At 39.6% G+C, this 15,103-nt stretch overlaps 1 protein-coding gene across 1 annotated transcript; it reads right to left on the bottom strand.

Annotated features, from left to right (window-relative positions):
- Window positions 1-5,293: 5,293 nt before the first annotated feature.
- Window positions 5,294-8,263, bottom strand: LOC132712037 (proto-oncogene Mas-like). Its single transcript, XM_060692368.2, has 3 exons — window positions 8,236-8,263; window positions 7,349-7,406; window positions 5,294-7,206 (listed from the first exon to the last, which is right to left on the bottom strand). The coding sequence occupies exons 1-3, from the start codon at window positions 8,261-8,263 to the stop codon at window positions 6,219-6,221; spliced, it is 1,074 nt and encodes a 357-aa protein (XP_060548351.2). The 3' UTR covers window positions 5,294-6,218.
- Between the last annotated feature and the right edge of the window lie 6,840 nt (window positions 8,264-15,103).

Genomic DNA, 15,103 nt, shown 5'->3' with positions numbered 1-15,103 from the left:
AAATTAATCTCTCACTTTTCTAAGCAACAACAGATCCTGGTTGAGATGATTTTGTGAAATAACACATGAGATAAAGGTGTAAAACTTTACTTGTTTATTAGCTTGGAGCTGCTGAATGAACGGTTTTCCTTATCTTCACATTTCTATATTTGCTCTGTTCATTAGCAAGAGCAAATCAAAATATCCCAAACATTGATTAAAATGCTTTGATATTCCTTGCTATTTTCATCTCGTTATCCAGCAAGGATTTTTTTATCAGTGACAGCAAGTTAAGATGAGTCAGTTAAGATGAGAGTCAGCATAAATATCAACCAACAAATGCTCTGTCTTGCACATTGGCAAAAAAAATCAAAACATAAAATACAAATTAGATGGACATGACCAAGTAGATGAGCCTCACTCTGTCAAGGACCTTGGAGTACTCATTTCTAATGATCTAAGTGCCCAAGCCCACTGTAACAACATTGCCAAAAAGGCATTAAGAGTTGTAAACCTAATCTTGCGTAGCTTCTTCTCTGCTAATGTTGTACTACTAACTAGAGCATACAAAACATTTGCTAGACCAATTCTTGAATACAGCTCTTCTGTCTGGAACCTGTACTGCATATCGGACATAAATACAATCGAGAGAGTCCAGAGATATTTTACGAGAAGAGTCCTCCATTCCTCTAACCGCAATAAAATACCTTATGCCACCAGACTTCAAATTTTGGGCTTAGACAACTTAGAACTACGCTGACTTCGGTCTGACCTAAGCATAGTACATAAAATTATCTTCCACAATGTCCTTCCTGTCAATGACTACTTCAGCTTCAATCACAACAATATACGAGTAAATAATAGATACAAACTCAAGGTAAACCGTTCCAAACTCGATTGCAGAAAAGATGACTTCAGTAACAGAGTGGTCAATGCCTGGAATGCACTCTCTGACTCTGTGGTTTCTTCCCCCAAACCCCCAAAACTTTAACCTTAAACTGTCTATTGTTGACCTCACCCCATTCCTAAGAGGTCTGTAAGGGGTGTGCATAAGCGCACCAGCGTGCCTACCGTCCCTGTCCTAATATTCCTTTTTACTTACTCTTTTCATGTATTCAGATTATGTTTATACTTTTACCTGTTATATATGCTTTACAAAATAAACTTATGACTTATGACTTAAGTGTCATGACTGAGAAGTTGGACTTTGACTGTGGAGATTCAGCCTCAAAACCCCAGTTGACCACGGAGTTCCTTCAGTCATAAGTATATAAAAAGCAGTGATCCCTGGTTAATTTAGTCCAGCCATTACTTCTTACTTTGGCCAACCAACTGCGAAAGAAAGCCCACTTCTCTCTCAACGCAGACGCCCTTCAGAAACAGCTTCACTGCCATCAAGGCTAATAGGCATTGTCCTCAAGATTTCCATGAATTGGTCTCAACTCTGTTTTGAAACCAGCCGAGCTGATAGCCAAAATATTGGGCTACTCATTCTCTCAGAAGAAGGAAAGGAATGGAGAGGAGAGGAAATTCCACTAATGTTTTCCTCAGCAACAAAAAAGAAAGTTGGTCCCATAGATGTCCAAGTCTTAAGTCACGAAGGCCTTTATAGTGACAACCAACATTGTGGATTATACCTGGAGGTCCACTGGTAACCAGTGCAACATGCAAAAGAGAACTCTCACCTGTCTGAAATGAAATCTCTAATTGCATGACTACTTAGGCTGCTGGATTCTGGATCAACTGTAATTGTGAGTAATCTTCAACGATAGCCCCGTGTATGATGTTTGTTCTACCTTGGAAAGGAACACAGGGTTAAAGCTTCTTTTTACTTACATTGCTCCAAAAACCCCTATATACGGTTCTGTGGGCGTGGTGTGGCTTGATGGATATGGCAGGGAAAGGATATTGCAAAATCTCCATTCCCACCCCACCCCATTCTCCTGGGGGAAGGATATTGCAAAATCTCCATTCCCACCCCACTCCAGGGGAAGGATACTGCAAAATCTCCATTCCCACCCCATTCTGGGGACAGCCAGAGGTGGCATTTGCCGGTTCTCCGAACTACTCAAAATTTCCGCTACCAGTTCTCCAGAACCTGTCAAAACCTGCTGAATAGCACCCGTGACATACATACATACATACATACATGCATACATACATACATACATACATACATACACACACAATCTGTTCAGTCTTCTAATGAACTTCTCAACATAATGGAAAAAGTAAAAAAAAAATTATCCATTCAATTGCCTTTAAATTTTCAGGCAAAAAATTCAAAAGTCACTAATGTTTGCAGACAAAGGATGAAACATACTTTAGATTTAATTTCATGTGGATTGTTTTTTTTTTCCTCCATTTTACCAGAAGTTATGAACAGAGATAAAATTAGATAGATTTTCTGTCTGACGTTTCTTGCTTTTCCTTTGAGGTTATGAAGCCTTTAAACATTTGTTTGAGTAAAATTTATTTATTTTTTATTTATTGTAATTTGTCAAACAAAAATGAAAGCAGGAATAATATAAAAATACCATCACCAAATTCCATTTAAATGGAAAATGAAAAATAGTTGATTGCCTAGGATTAAAGTGGTAAATGGGGAAGGTATTTAAGATGAGAGGCAATGCAAGTGTTGCAATTGAGAAGTTCGACTTCCACGCTAGAGATTCAGTCTCAGAGCCCCAGCTGATCATAGAGCTCCTTCAGTCATAAGAACATAGAAACATAAGCAATGTCCCCTGGCCCATCTAGTCCAGCCATCTGTATTTTATTAACTTGGACCAAAATAGTCAAAATAGTAAAAAACTATTTTTCCTGTCTCTTTATTATCCCGTTTTGTTTATCTATTTCTCTGAGTAACAATATATCAGAGAGAACGAGGAGGCTGACACTCAGTGGAAGAAAAAAAGAGACTGCTTAGCAACATGTAATCTCTAGTCGAATTTGTTCCTCAAAGGTATGATGAACTCATAAAGTCTGTGGAAAACATTCTGAAGAAACCAACTCTAAATATTTTAAACTCTTGGAAGAAATATCCTTTTGGGTTCGGTTCCAAGTGGGGAAAAAGACACTGGAAACATGGAGACTGTTTGGAAAGATGGTTTAACGGTGGACAGGATCACATGGTTTGAGGTCCTGGGGGGAAAAGGGAAGAGATGCTGAGAGTCCCGCAGTTTTATGTCCTCTGTTGGGCTTTTCAATTTGAGCTTGTATTCTGATTGGTTGTCAGACTCTCATGGGGCCATGCAGGGGCAACTCTGTAGGCTGTGTTTTGAGTCCAAGTTTGGTTGAGTCTTGCTGGGTGATGATGTATTGAAAGGGCTTTCAGATTCCTATTATGGCTCTGTTTGACAGAGGTTGATCTTTCTTATGTAGAATAGACTGGCTCAGGCCTTAATGGCCCATTGACAAAGGGGGGAGAGGGCAGGGAGCTGCAGGGAGCTGCTTTGTCTTTAAAACGTGTTTCTCCTTTTCTCATCCAGGGAAATATAACATTCTGCTTTTTTAATATTTCCTAGAAGATCTCATTTTCCTAGGAGAGGGGTTCCTACAAAATTCACAAAAGAAATCTGTTTCCAAAGTAGCAGATGAGTTTGAAAACAATATGGACCCAGAAATAATAGAACACAGTGGAAAATCAAAGCCAAAAGGAGTGCCACTTTCCAGCAGAAAAGTGGCAGGGAAGAAAGATGGATCTAGAAATAACAGAGCTGACTTCATACACTTTTCTGAAACTTAATCCTATGTTTCCATGTCATAATAAAGAAACTTTGGATGAATAAATAGCAGGGGTGAAATCTACTTACCTTCCTTACCAGTTCGGAAGTGCATGCACCACCCTGGCACAACACATGCGTGCACAGACCCTCTGCACATGCGCAAAACCTTCCACACATGTGCAGACGGTAAAATGACACCCAGGTGGGTGGAGCCTCCCGCCACCATTGCTACCAATTCTCCGAACCACCTGCCACAATCGCTACCGGATGGCATGATCTGGTCCGAACTGGGAGCATTTCACCCCTGATAAATAGGTCTTTTTAAAGGGGTTTTAAGGAGAGTGGGGAATGAACCTGTTACATTTAAGTGAGGAACGATCCCACCTTACTTTTTCGGGTGGAGGGGGGAAGATTGGTTTTCGAGATTGGATTTACTGAATTTAATCAACCAACCAACAATTGATAAGAGATGGCATTAAGAAACAAACATGGATATTTGATCAGTGTCAATCTTTTGGGAGGATCTAGGTTGAAGCCATGGTAAATTTTCTACAAGTTGATTATAATAATAGTTTGTTAACAGAGGATTTTGGAATTTCAATCTTGTCTTTCTTTCATTATTATTAATAATTTTATTATTTTTTTATACTTTTAAATAATATTCTTATTTTTCCTGTTAACTATTTTCCTATTAATATAGAATATAAACTAATTTGTAAATAGATTTACTAGTTGAATAGTTGTTTTTTTCTATTAACTATTTTATTATTGATATAGCTTATAGGTGACCGGCTAACAATTTGTAAACAGATTTAATAGTTGAGTAGTTTAAAATTCTTTTGGCCTGTTTTGTAAGGGGTGGGAAATAATATTGTCATATTATATTAATCGATACTAACTAAGGAGGATGTTATGTAAATAGTTTTTTTTCCCCTAAAACTTTTTCTTTTTAATGTCTTGTTTGTCATGTTTTTTCTTACTTCATTTGTTTTTTATATTTTTATGTTTTGTATTTTAACTTTCCTTCAATAAACTGAATATTATTGCAAAAAACAAAACAAAACAAAGTTAAAATAATACAGACTAAGAAAGGAGAAAAATATATTTTATACCTGTCAATAGTGACTGGTTCACCAATTAAATCTCTAATATAAGCAATACAAGATATTATAGGTAGTCCTTGATTTAGGACCACATTTGACCCTAGAATTGCAGTCATTAGTCATTGTTATAATTAAATGAGGTGCTCGTGATTCCTTGTTCAACAACAAGAATCCTAACACTTCCAGTTGCAGTTGTTAAATGATCATTCGAGTCATTAAATGGATGGAGTCTCAAGTAGGAATCATTCATCCCACCCATCTCATTTCCATCTCTGTTCTTGCACAGTGGCACCAATGGTGGCAGTTCTAGGTGCTATTACCACCCAGCTGACCTTCAGCATCAAGGGCTGAAATTCCAAGCTAGCAATTCTTTCTCCCTGCAGGCAGACATCCCAAAACAAAACAATTCATGATGCAGGTGTGGGGCATACATATAAAATGGTGCAGTGCAGGAAATCAAGAACAATGCAACAAGTTGATCAGAAAAGTTACTTTATTGTTGTTCTAGACAGGAATCTTGCCAGACTAAAGCACACTTTAGATAACAATCAGACAAATCCTGTGAAGATTTTAGGGACGATCCCTTCTAGACTTCTTCCTGCATATCAAAGACTCAAGGCTGATTTGCCTTTCGGCTCCTTGAGAAAGTGGCCTTCCCTTCTGAAATCATATCCCCAATTCCATAACACAAATCAAATTAAATATTTATTTTGGTTATATACTAGATAAGAAGGGTAGAATGCAAACAAAAGCTGAAAAAATTATTATGTCTGAAATTTTTCAGAATCAAAAATGGCACATTTTATTCCAAGAAACTGTATTGTGTACAGCACATTTTCCCCTTCTCCTTCATCTCCATTATATGTATATAAATTTCCATGTCACAAAGAAAAATGCATAAAATGAATTACACATTTTAAACATTTCATTCAGTAAGACCTATTCTTAACACTAACTGCGCTTCTTTGTAAATAAGAGCAGATCTTATATTAATTTTTGCTCCTAAAGATGCATTAGGGCTTATTTTCCAATTAGGTCTTATTTGGGGGGAAATATGGTACTAAATGCGACCCTCTGGCTGATAATCTTAACTGGGGTTTATTTTGGGGGGTAGAGCTTATATTACGAGCATCCTGAAAAGTCATGCTTGTTTTCCAGTTGGGTTTTATTTTGGGGGAAACAGGATGCTAATTATGAGAAAGGAACTATATCAGCTAAAACATTTCCTCTTGAACAAGTTCTTCAGATAAAAAATGAGGACACAGCAAAAACTTCCTGTTTACATAGTTCTTGTTTTTAAGTACTTTGCTTAGTAAATTGTATCACATCTGTAGGTTCTTAAGGAAAGCACATGTGATATCCCAAATAAACTTGTACCTCAAAATATTGCATATGCAATATTTATGACTCTTCACAACTGATCTTCCGTGCTTCCCTTCTCATCCTTGAAGACTCTTTGCAGAGCAAACTTGTAAGAGGTTCTGGGCTGATCTTTTCCTCTCTTCTTCCTCCCCACTAAGAAATAAAGGAGTGGGTTGATGCTGCTGTTGAGAGTGGCACATCCTACCCCAATGGTCAGGAGGAGGGGATTATAGGAAACAAAATATTCAAGGACATAAAAGACATCCATTGGGAGAGAAAACAGGAGGAAGAAAAGGAGAGCCAGAAAAATGGTAGTGAGAAGTTTCTTTTGATTGCGTTGCATTTTAGACCTCATATGAATCAAGAGAGTCACAGTGGACACAGCCATGAGAGGCGTACAAAGTAAACCATTCACAATCAGCTGGTAAAACAAAGGTGATCTTCCATAGGTTCTGGTCTGGTGGAGAATGAAATGCACCGCAGAGAGCAGGAAGGAGAGGATCCAGATGAGGCCACAAACAAGTGTGGATAAATATGGCGGACGATGGCAGCGATGCCAGAGTGGGAAGAGGACAGCCACACACCTGTCCAGGCTGATGGCCGTCAGCAGAAACTGGCTGGCAGAATAGGTAAAGAAAAAGAATTCAAAAAGTAAGAAGAAAAGGGCATTGAGAAGGTGTGCTCTGTGACTCAGAGTAAACACTGACACAAATATAGCTGCAGTAATGAGGGATGTGATGACCCCAAAATCAGCGATGGAGAGATTCAGGATGAAAGTGGTGAAAGGATTCCTCTTAATGGAAAAAGCCAGGAAATAAATTGTCGTTCCATTTCCCACCAGGCCTAAAATGCAAATAAGGGCAATGACGCCAGTGAGAAGATTCCGTGTTAAATTATCGAACAGTTGATCATACGGAGAAGAAAAAATTTCTGGTATTTTAGAAACATTTGGAGCAATTCCAGTAGTATTGAAAGGGAAGTCAACCAGTTTAGAACCACTTTCAGGACTTGAAGGAATTTTAACTCTGTTCTGTATCCTAATAACACAAGGAAACAAAAAGAGAATCAGTCCTTGTTAGTGAAATAAATACATACTGTAGGAAGCTCTTCCCAGGTTAAAATATTCTTTGTTCTTAATGTTAAAAAGAGGCAGAATATGTTGTATCATAATATACTTACTCGTGTATTTCATCTACCACAGCAGGGAAAGAGCCTATATAATATTCTGATTCATTACCTAAAGAAACAATTATAGTAAGTCATTATCTTGATCAATAACAGCAGGCAGCAAAAATGCTAATGTGTTTTAGAAACTTCATCCACACAGATTTGTCTCTTACTGAATGAGAGTCTGTGAATGTATAAATAAAATATTCTCTAGTAGGTTTTATTTTCCTCTCATTGCCCAGATGATCATTAGCCAATATTCAGTCCTTGTGATCCTCTAAGCTGCCCCAGAATTATTTCACCTGATAATTAATTCAAAATATTTTTTAAAATGTTCATTTTGAATAGGAAACCATTTTCCCCACCCTTGTTTTTCCTTCATTTTCAGAAATGCTTTTAGCCTCTAATTATTTTTTTTCCTAATTAAAGAAGAACAAAGAGGTTGACTCCATCCTTGTGTCCTTCCAAAGGACAATTCTGGAAGGATGTGGTCTGCAGGAAGCAACAGGTGTCAGTGTGTTGATTTTCTTAAACTCCCTTATTTTATGAAAAATACCATCCTAAACCTAAAGAATGCACTCACTGGATGTTTTACATATTAATAGATTAACAGAGTTGGAAGGGACCTTGTAGATCATTTAGTCCAACCCCACCACTCAAGCAGAACCATTTCTAACAAATGGCAGTCCAATCTCCTCTTGAAAGCTTCCAGTGATAAAACGCCAATGCAATCCCCAACCTCAGGAGAGAATGGACAACAGGAACTTTTATTCGGTGATAGAGTTTCAACTTTGGAATAAGCTCACAAAGCATGATGAACCCTTCAGGTTTTCCTTAAGAGTAGTACCCCCAAAGGAAAGGAAAGTTTATATATAATATAGTTTTCATGATATGCCTACCTCGTGAGTAATTAAATAGCTGCTCCATTGTGCAAAAAGTGTTGTTTCCTTGCTTAGAAGAGTTCACTTCCGTGGATAAGGTGAACCACCTGGGACACTGTAATTTAAAGGGAAATAAAATTATTAAAATTAAACTTGACTGTTCTTCTGATTGTCCAAATGGCTGAAAGAAATTGTATTCTTGGAGAATTCCAAGTCATTATTGATTTGCCGTCCACACATGAAGCAATAAAATGTATTTACAGTCCAAGATCAAATGCAATCAAAATACATTACAATAACCCTAAGAAAGACATTTTTAAAAATGAGGAAAAATCTTCAAAAAATGGGCAGTTTTTTAGTTAATAACAATTAATAACATGGGAAAAGAATTTGTAAAACGGAACCCGCATTGCATATCGGACATTAATACAATTGAGCATGTCCACAAATATTTCACAAGAAGAGTCCTCCAGTCTTCTGCTCGGAACAAAATACCTTATGCCACCAGACTTGAAATTCTGGGTTTGGAAAATTTAGAACTATGCCGCCTTCGGTATGACCAAAGCGTAGCTTATAAAATCATCTGCTACAATGTCCTACACAACAATACACGAGCACACAATAGATACAAACTTAAAGTGAACCGCTCCAAACTCGATTGCAGAAAATATGACTTCAGTAACAGAGTTGTTAATGCCTGGAATGCACTACCAGACTCTGTGGTCTCATCCCAAAACCGCCTAAACTTTAACCTAATACTGTCTACTGTTGACCTCACCCCATTCCTAAGAGGTCTGTAAGGGGTGTGCATAAGAGCACCAGCGTGCCTACCGTCCCTGTCCTAATGTTCCCTTTAATTGTATTCATTTTATGTATTCAATTCATGCTTATACTTATATATATTATCTAATATGTACTCGAGAAAATAAAATAATAAATAAATAAAAACATATTAAGGTTTATTGGAGACAGAGCTGAGAAGACTGGTGTCAGTTCTTCTTCTTCAGTTCTCAGTTAAAGTGAGTTTGATCAGACAATCCTGTGGAATTAGCTGATAACATCCCAATGTTCCCTAAGTTTTAGTCTGAACCCAAAATGGGATATTTTGGAAATAACAAATTACTACAGCACAAGTTCTGTCTTCATTAAAGCCATACCTGGTAATGATAGGAAGAATTTCCAGAATCTAAGGACGAGATCTTTTTCAGTGAATCCTGTTGGCCTTCACTTGATGCAAGTACAATCAAAAAGGAGAACTGAGCTGGACCAAACTGCAAACTTTCTCAGAAAACGTGTGTGATATTCTTCTCCGAATTCTGCGTGTTGAAATGTTATCACACACAATATGCAAAAGAAGTGGCTAAAGATGCAATCATATTTTGAAAGAAGGAACAAGAAAAAGGCACTTCTTAGAGAAGCAGCCTATTCTGGATGTCAAATTCTTGAAGTCAAGGAGCCTTAAAGGAAAGGAACATCTTATGGCAGGAATTATGAATAATTCATTCCTAAGCCATTTTGTGAATGCACCCACTGAATGTTTTACAGTAGGCCTGTCAAACTGGTGGCTCATGGGATGGATGCGTCATGTGTAGGTCACATCCACCCTAGCTCGACAAAGACAAAAAAAATTGTGGTACGTCACAAAATGCCACGTGATATAATCAGTTATACATCATAATACGTCACGGGACACCTATATTTTAAAGTTCAATGGATTAACAGAGTTGGAAGGGACCTTATAGGCCATCTAATCCTGTTGTGTGACCTAGGTTTACTGAGTCATTACAATACACAATTAGTCCCAAACAAACCTATTTTATTGTAACAGCTGAGAATTAAGTTCATTCCCAGCTGAGTACCAATTAGTTGAAAAACAAATACTTCGGAAAAAGTCCACTGGGATAATCACCAATTTTTATCTTCTTTGACACCCTGCCAAAGGCCTTACTTGGCAAAGCCCCATGAAGTTCAGAAAGAAACAAGAGATGCCAACTGGAAACAGAATTAGTAACGTTGCTTTCCTGCAAAAGGCCCAACTGCCTTTGTTTCTCTTTAAAACCTTCTGGGAGGGGCCAATCATCTCCTGGCCTTACTCCCAGGTTGTCCCTTTTGCTTTAACTGCTCTTGCCTTCTGGTAGCTCTACACATGTGTGCACTAGGAACAGGCTCCTCCTGTTCCTCTGCCTCTCTGCTATCTGACTCGGGGGCTCTGGAGTCCACGCATCACTCCCCGATGGCCCTAGCCCCATCTCTGTCTCCAATGCAGAGCCCTCGTCTGGGACTTCCCCAGACTCCAGGACTGGCCCATGTTCTTCTCCAGCCTCCTCACTGTCCGACTCTGCTGCCAGCTCTGCAGACTGCTGGTGGACCACAACAAATCCAACCCCCCACCCAAGCACAAAACCCTGCACAATTTCTGACAAATGGCAGTCCAATCTCTTCTTGGAAGCTTGCAGTGATAAAATGCTAATGAAATCCCCAACTTCAGGAGAGAGTGGAAAACAGGAACTCATGATTCAGGGATAGAATTTCAATTTTGGAATTCAATTTGGAGTAAGCTCAAAAAGCATTATGAACCCTTGAGGTTTTCATTAAGAGTAGTACCCACAAAGGAAAGACAATTTTATATATAATATAATTTTCATTCATACCTTCTGAGTAATTAAATTGCTGCTCCATTATGCAAAAGAGTTCAAATCTGTGTATGAGGTGGACCACCTGGGACACTGTAGTTTAAGGACAAATACAATTATTAACAGAAAACAAACTTCTGATTGACAAAATGGCTGAAAGGAATTGTGTTCTTGGGCGATCCAAAGTCATTGTTGGTTTGCCGTTCACACAAAATAGGTGTGGCCTCTCCTACCTTTCAATCAAGCAATGAAATTTAGTTGCAATTCAAAACTAAGGGAATTAAAAAAGCAGAAGTACAATTCCATAACCATAAAAAGAGAATTTTGAAAAATATGAAAATATGATCAGAAAGATAGCAGTGAACAATTAACAGCACGAGATTAGAAAAAAGTAGCAATAGCAGTAACAATTAGACTTATATACTGCCTCATAGTGCTTTACAACCTTCTCTAGGCGGTTTACAGTCCCCAATAATCTGGGTCCTCATTTTACTGACCTTAGAAGGATTAAAGGCTGAGTCAACCCTGAGCCAGTCAGGATCGAACTGTTGGCAGTGGGCAGAGTTAGCCTGTAATACTGCATTCTAACCACTGCACCACCAGGGCTATTCAATAGATATTAAGATTTACCAAAGCCAGGGATGAGAATTCTGGTATCATACCATTGTGAAAAGAAATGCTGCTAAATTGAGTTCCATTATGGGCCTGAGGACCCTGATCCCATACTAATTTAGTATCTGCAAAATCGTCCTTTTTGAGACCAGGGCAGGACTAGGAGCCCATACTAAGGAGTCCTATCCTGGTCTCCAAAAGGACCATCTTGCAGATAATAAATGACCTCAACAGAAACTCTGCTCTTACTGCAGACGTACCTGGGGATGATAGGAAGAATCTCCAGATGGAACCAGCTGGTCTCATTTGGACTCTAAGGATGAGATCTTTTCCTGATTAATCCGATGAATCCCATTAGTTGGCATTTGATGCAGTTAGTCAGAAAGAGGACTTAAACTGGACCAACCTGCCAACTTTCTCTGAAGAATAAAAAGAACTTGCGTGACATTCTTGTCTGAATTTTGCAACATCAAGTGTTATTGCACACAATATGCTAAAGATGTAGTTAAGGAGAAGACTCTAGGAAACAATGCAACATTTCACCATTTTGCCCATTTAATCCCGTGTGCAAATGTTGCTGGTTAATGTACATTTTTAACCAAATGCAGTTTTTCTTCTGATTGGTTCAACCAAACAGACAAAATCTTGAAGGACTTTTATTTTGTACCTGGAAGGAGATGGTTTCTGAAAGGAGCAGTAGGTCCCCATGACTTAATGGGGGAGATATTGGAGGGTCTCTTTCTTTCTATTTACATGTGACATCTTCTTAAAAAATGTGATATCAGGAGCAAGGACCCAAAAATGACATAGATATGACATAGGCAGGAATCTTGCCAGACTACAGCACAATATGCATAACTCTTAGATATACTCCGTGAAAGGGTTCAGGAGGGTTTACTCTGTGCCTCTTCCTTCATTCCAAGGATTCTTGTCCAATTTGCCTTTGACTCCTCAGCAGAGGTCCCCTCCCTCATGCAATAATGCACATCCCACCATATGTGGTAAATCCACGATAACTTTCCCTTATTCCATTAAGCATAATGGATAATGGTTCAAATGCATGAAAGTGTAGGAGAAGAGGAGGTGAAACTGGGGGTGCCAGGTGGAGTTAAGTAAATCATCAGCCTACCATTGTTATGTCCCCACAAATGGTCCAAATTCAGCCCACCTTGAATTCCTTTGATGCTTATCAGGCTGCGATTCAGATTTGAACTCTAGATTCTGGTCTATAAGCTTGAGCAATCATTGGTTTAGGTCAGGAGTCAAACTCTGACTGAGGAAACAGCACCAGATAAACCAGCAGAATTTCAACCCCAAGAGGCACCAAACCGGGAATCACCAGGGGCTTAGTGCCAGAAATAGGCAGGATCAGGACAGCTTCAGTCAGAAGACAGTGAATTATGGCATTCAAACTCTGGGCCTCAGGGATTACAGGAGAGAGCAGAGCTCAATAAGGCTCCTAGCCAAACAACCCTTAATTAAAAAGAGCTGGCTGCAGTCTGAGTTTCATTGAGAGTTCTCACCAGTCCAGTTTCTATGTTGGGAACAATTATCTCATCTCCTGTCCTGGTGTGTTGCTCTAGTGTATTTTTTGTGTAAAACCCCCACCCCTGGAAATCCTGACCTTTGGACTGGCTGACAAATCTTGCTTGGCTCTCTGGATTTCAGACTAGATTTTGACTTCTGTTTTGTGTGTTCCTCTTGAAAGTGAAACTACCCACACAGGATTTCCTTCCTAAAGACATTATTGATTGATGTTCTTTTCTTCTTCTGCAGTTTCCTCATTCAATATTTCAGTAAATTACTTTACAAAATAGGCCCAAATCCAAACACATCTTGAATTCTGTTCATGCTTATCTGGCTCAACTTTAGGTGGAGAGATTCTGGTGAATGAGCTTTAGCAATCATTGCCTTAGACCAGATTCTGACTCTGAGGAAACAGCGCCAGATGAACCAGCAGAATTTCAACCCTAAAAGGTACCAAACCACGAATCACCAGAAGCTTAGGGCCAAAAATAGGCACTATCAGACCAGCTTCAATCAGAAGACAGTGAAATATGGCATTCAATCCCTGGGCCTCAGGGATTAGAGCAGAGTGTGAACTTCGAAAGGGATTGCGCCTGTCGCAGCCATTTTCTCCGTTTCTTAGCTTGACACACTTTGTGGGGTGGGGAGTATGGAGCTCTGGAACGTCAGACCAGACATCAACAACCTATTGTCCTGTGGGAACCAAGGTCTCCCCAACAGGTGCTGGGGGAAGGCTGGAAGAGGCTACCAAGGAGATGCCAGAACACCTAATTGGACAATGTGACTTGTGACAAGGAGGGAGGGAGCTGCCTATTCTTTAATTATACTGAAAGCGTCGGAACTAGCCAGAGCTGGTTTTGCATTTCAAACATGCCGAAATGACGTATTCAGTGAAGCACTTCTTTGAGAAAGCCGAACTACTGTGACACAGAAAAGGTCGTCAAATGGGGCAAAGCTCACTGAACAAATGTTTCACTTAGTAACAAAAAAATTGGGTTCAATTGTGGTCGTAAGTTGAGAACTACCTGTATTTTGGCTGCTTCATTCGAACCAAAGTTTAGGGGTTTTATGAGATTCTGGCCAGCTCTCAGGCATGCCAGATATAATGGGCCCCGTATGGATACCACCTTCCTGTTTCCAATATTTATAAGGAAACATTGAGATTTCTTTGCCCTTCACCTCTTAGTTCCATTTCTCTCAGGCTTGGTTGGGTTCATTGACACAGAGAGCAAAGCAATGAAGCTCAATAGGGCTCCTTGCCAAACAGGGAGCCACTCCCTTAACTGAAAAGAGCTGCCTGCAGTCTGATAGAAGTAAGAGTGCTGACCAGTCCAGTTTTTGTCCTGGAAACAATTCGGTATCTCATCTTCTGTCCTGTTTTGTTCTAGTGTATTTTTTGTGTAACCCCCGCCCCCCCCCCCCAGAAATTCTGACCTTTGGACTGGCTGACGAATCTTGGTGGCTGCCTGGATTTCAGACTAGATTTTGAGTCCCTGCTAAGAATCATTCACCCCACCCATCTCACTTCCATTTCAGCTGTGGAGGCCATCTTTTTCTTTGGATCCACACTTGGTGGATGGGCATGCTGTGGGAAACGGGAGGGCGGTTGGATGGAGACAATGGGAGATGTATAGACATAACAAGATTCTTTTCCCTGGGAGTCAAGGACGTTCAGCCTGCACCTGGAGAGGTGTGATTGAGAATCAACTCCAGTCGGGGTGGGGACCTGATTGGACCATGTGATGGACATGTGGGTGCAGGGGAAGGGATTTTGACTTTCCTTTGGGTGGGGAAACCCCAGGGGACTTTCACATTTGGGTTTTCCCAGATGTGCCAATTTGACATCTCTAATAAAATGGAACTTTGAGGAAAATGCCTCCCTTGGAGTTTTATTTCAGTTGGGGGTGTTACTTGGACCCCTGACATTCCATCTATGTTCTTTTAGACACATTGCACAGCTGACCTTCAGCACCAAGAGCTGTTTCCAAGCTGGCAATCCTTTCCCTTTGCCCGCAGACCTCCCAAAAGAAAATAATTCATGATGCAGCTGCTGGGCATAACCATCAAATAGTCAAGTGCAGGAAATCAAGAACAATACAACAGTTTGCTTAGAA

The sequence above is a fragment of the Pantherophis guttatus genome, chromosome 3 (genome assembly GCF_059756535.1).
Source record: "Pantherophis guttatus breed Tessera chromosome 3, ASM5975653v1, whole genome shotgun sequence".
Lineage (NCBI taxonomy): Eukaryota > Metazoa > Chordata > Lepidosauria > Squamata > Colubridae > Pantherophis > Pantherophis guttatus.
The sequence above is the reverse complement of the archived record's forward strand: the minus strand, read 5'-3'. Positions and strand labels throughout refer to the sequence as shown.

Bases quoted from the DNA above. Each gene is read 5' to 3' on its own strand.
- LOC132712037 (XM_060692368.2), bottom strand. From the start codon at position 8,263: ATGGAGCAGCTATTTAATTACTCACGAG. The intron at 7,407-8,235 runs GTAGGCATATCA...TTGTTTCTTTAG, and splicing joins GCTATTTAATTACTCACGAG to GTAATGAATCAGAATATTAT. The intron at 7,207-7,348 runs GTAAGTATATTA...TTGTGTTATTAG, and splicing joins GTGGTAGATGAAATACACGA to GATACAGAACAGAGTTAAAA.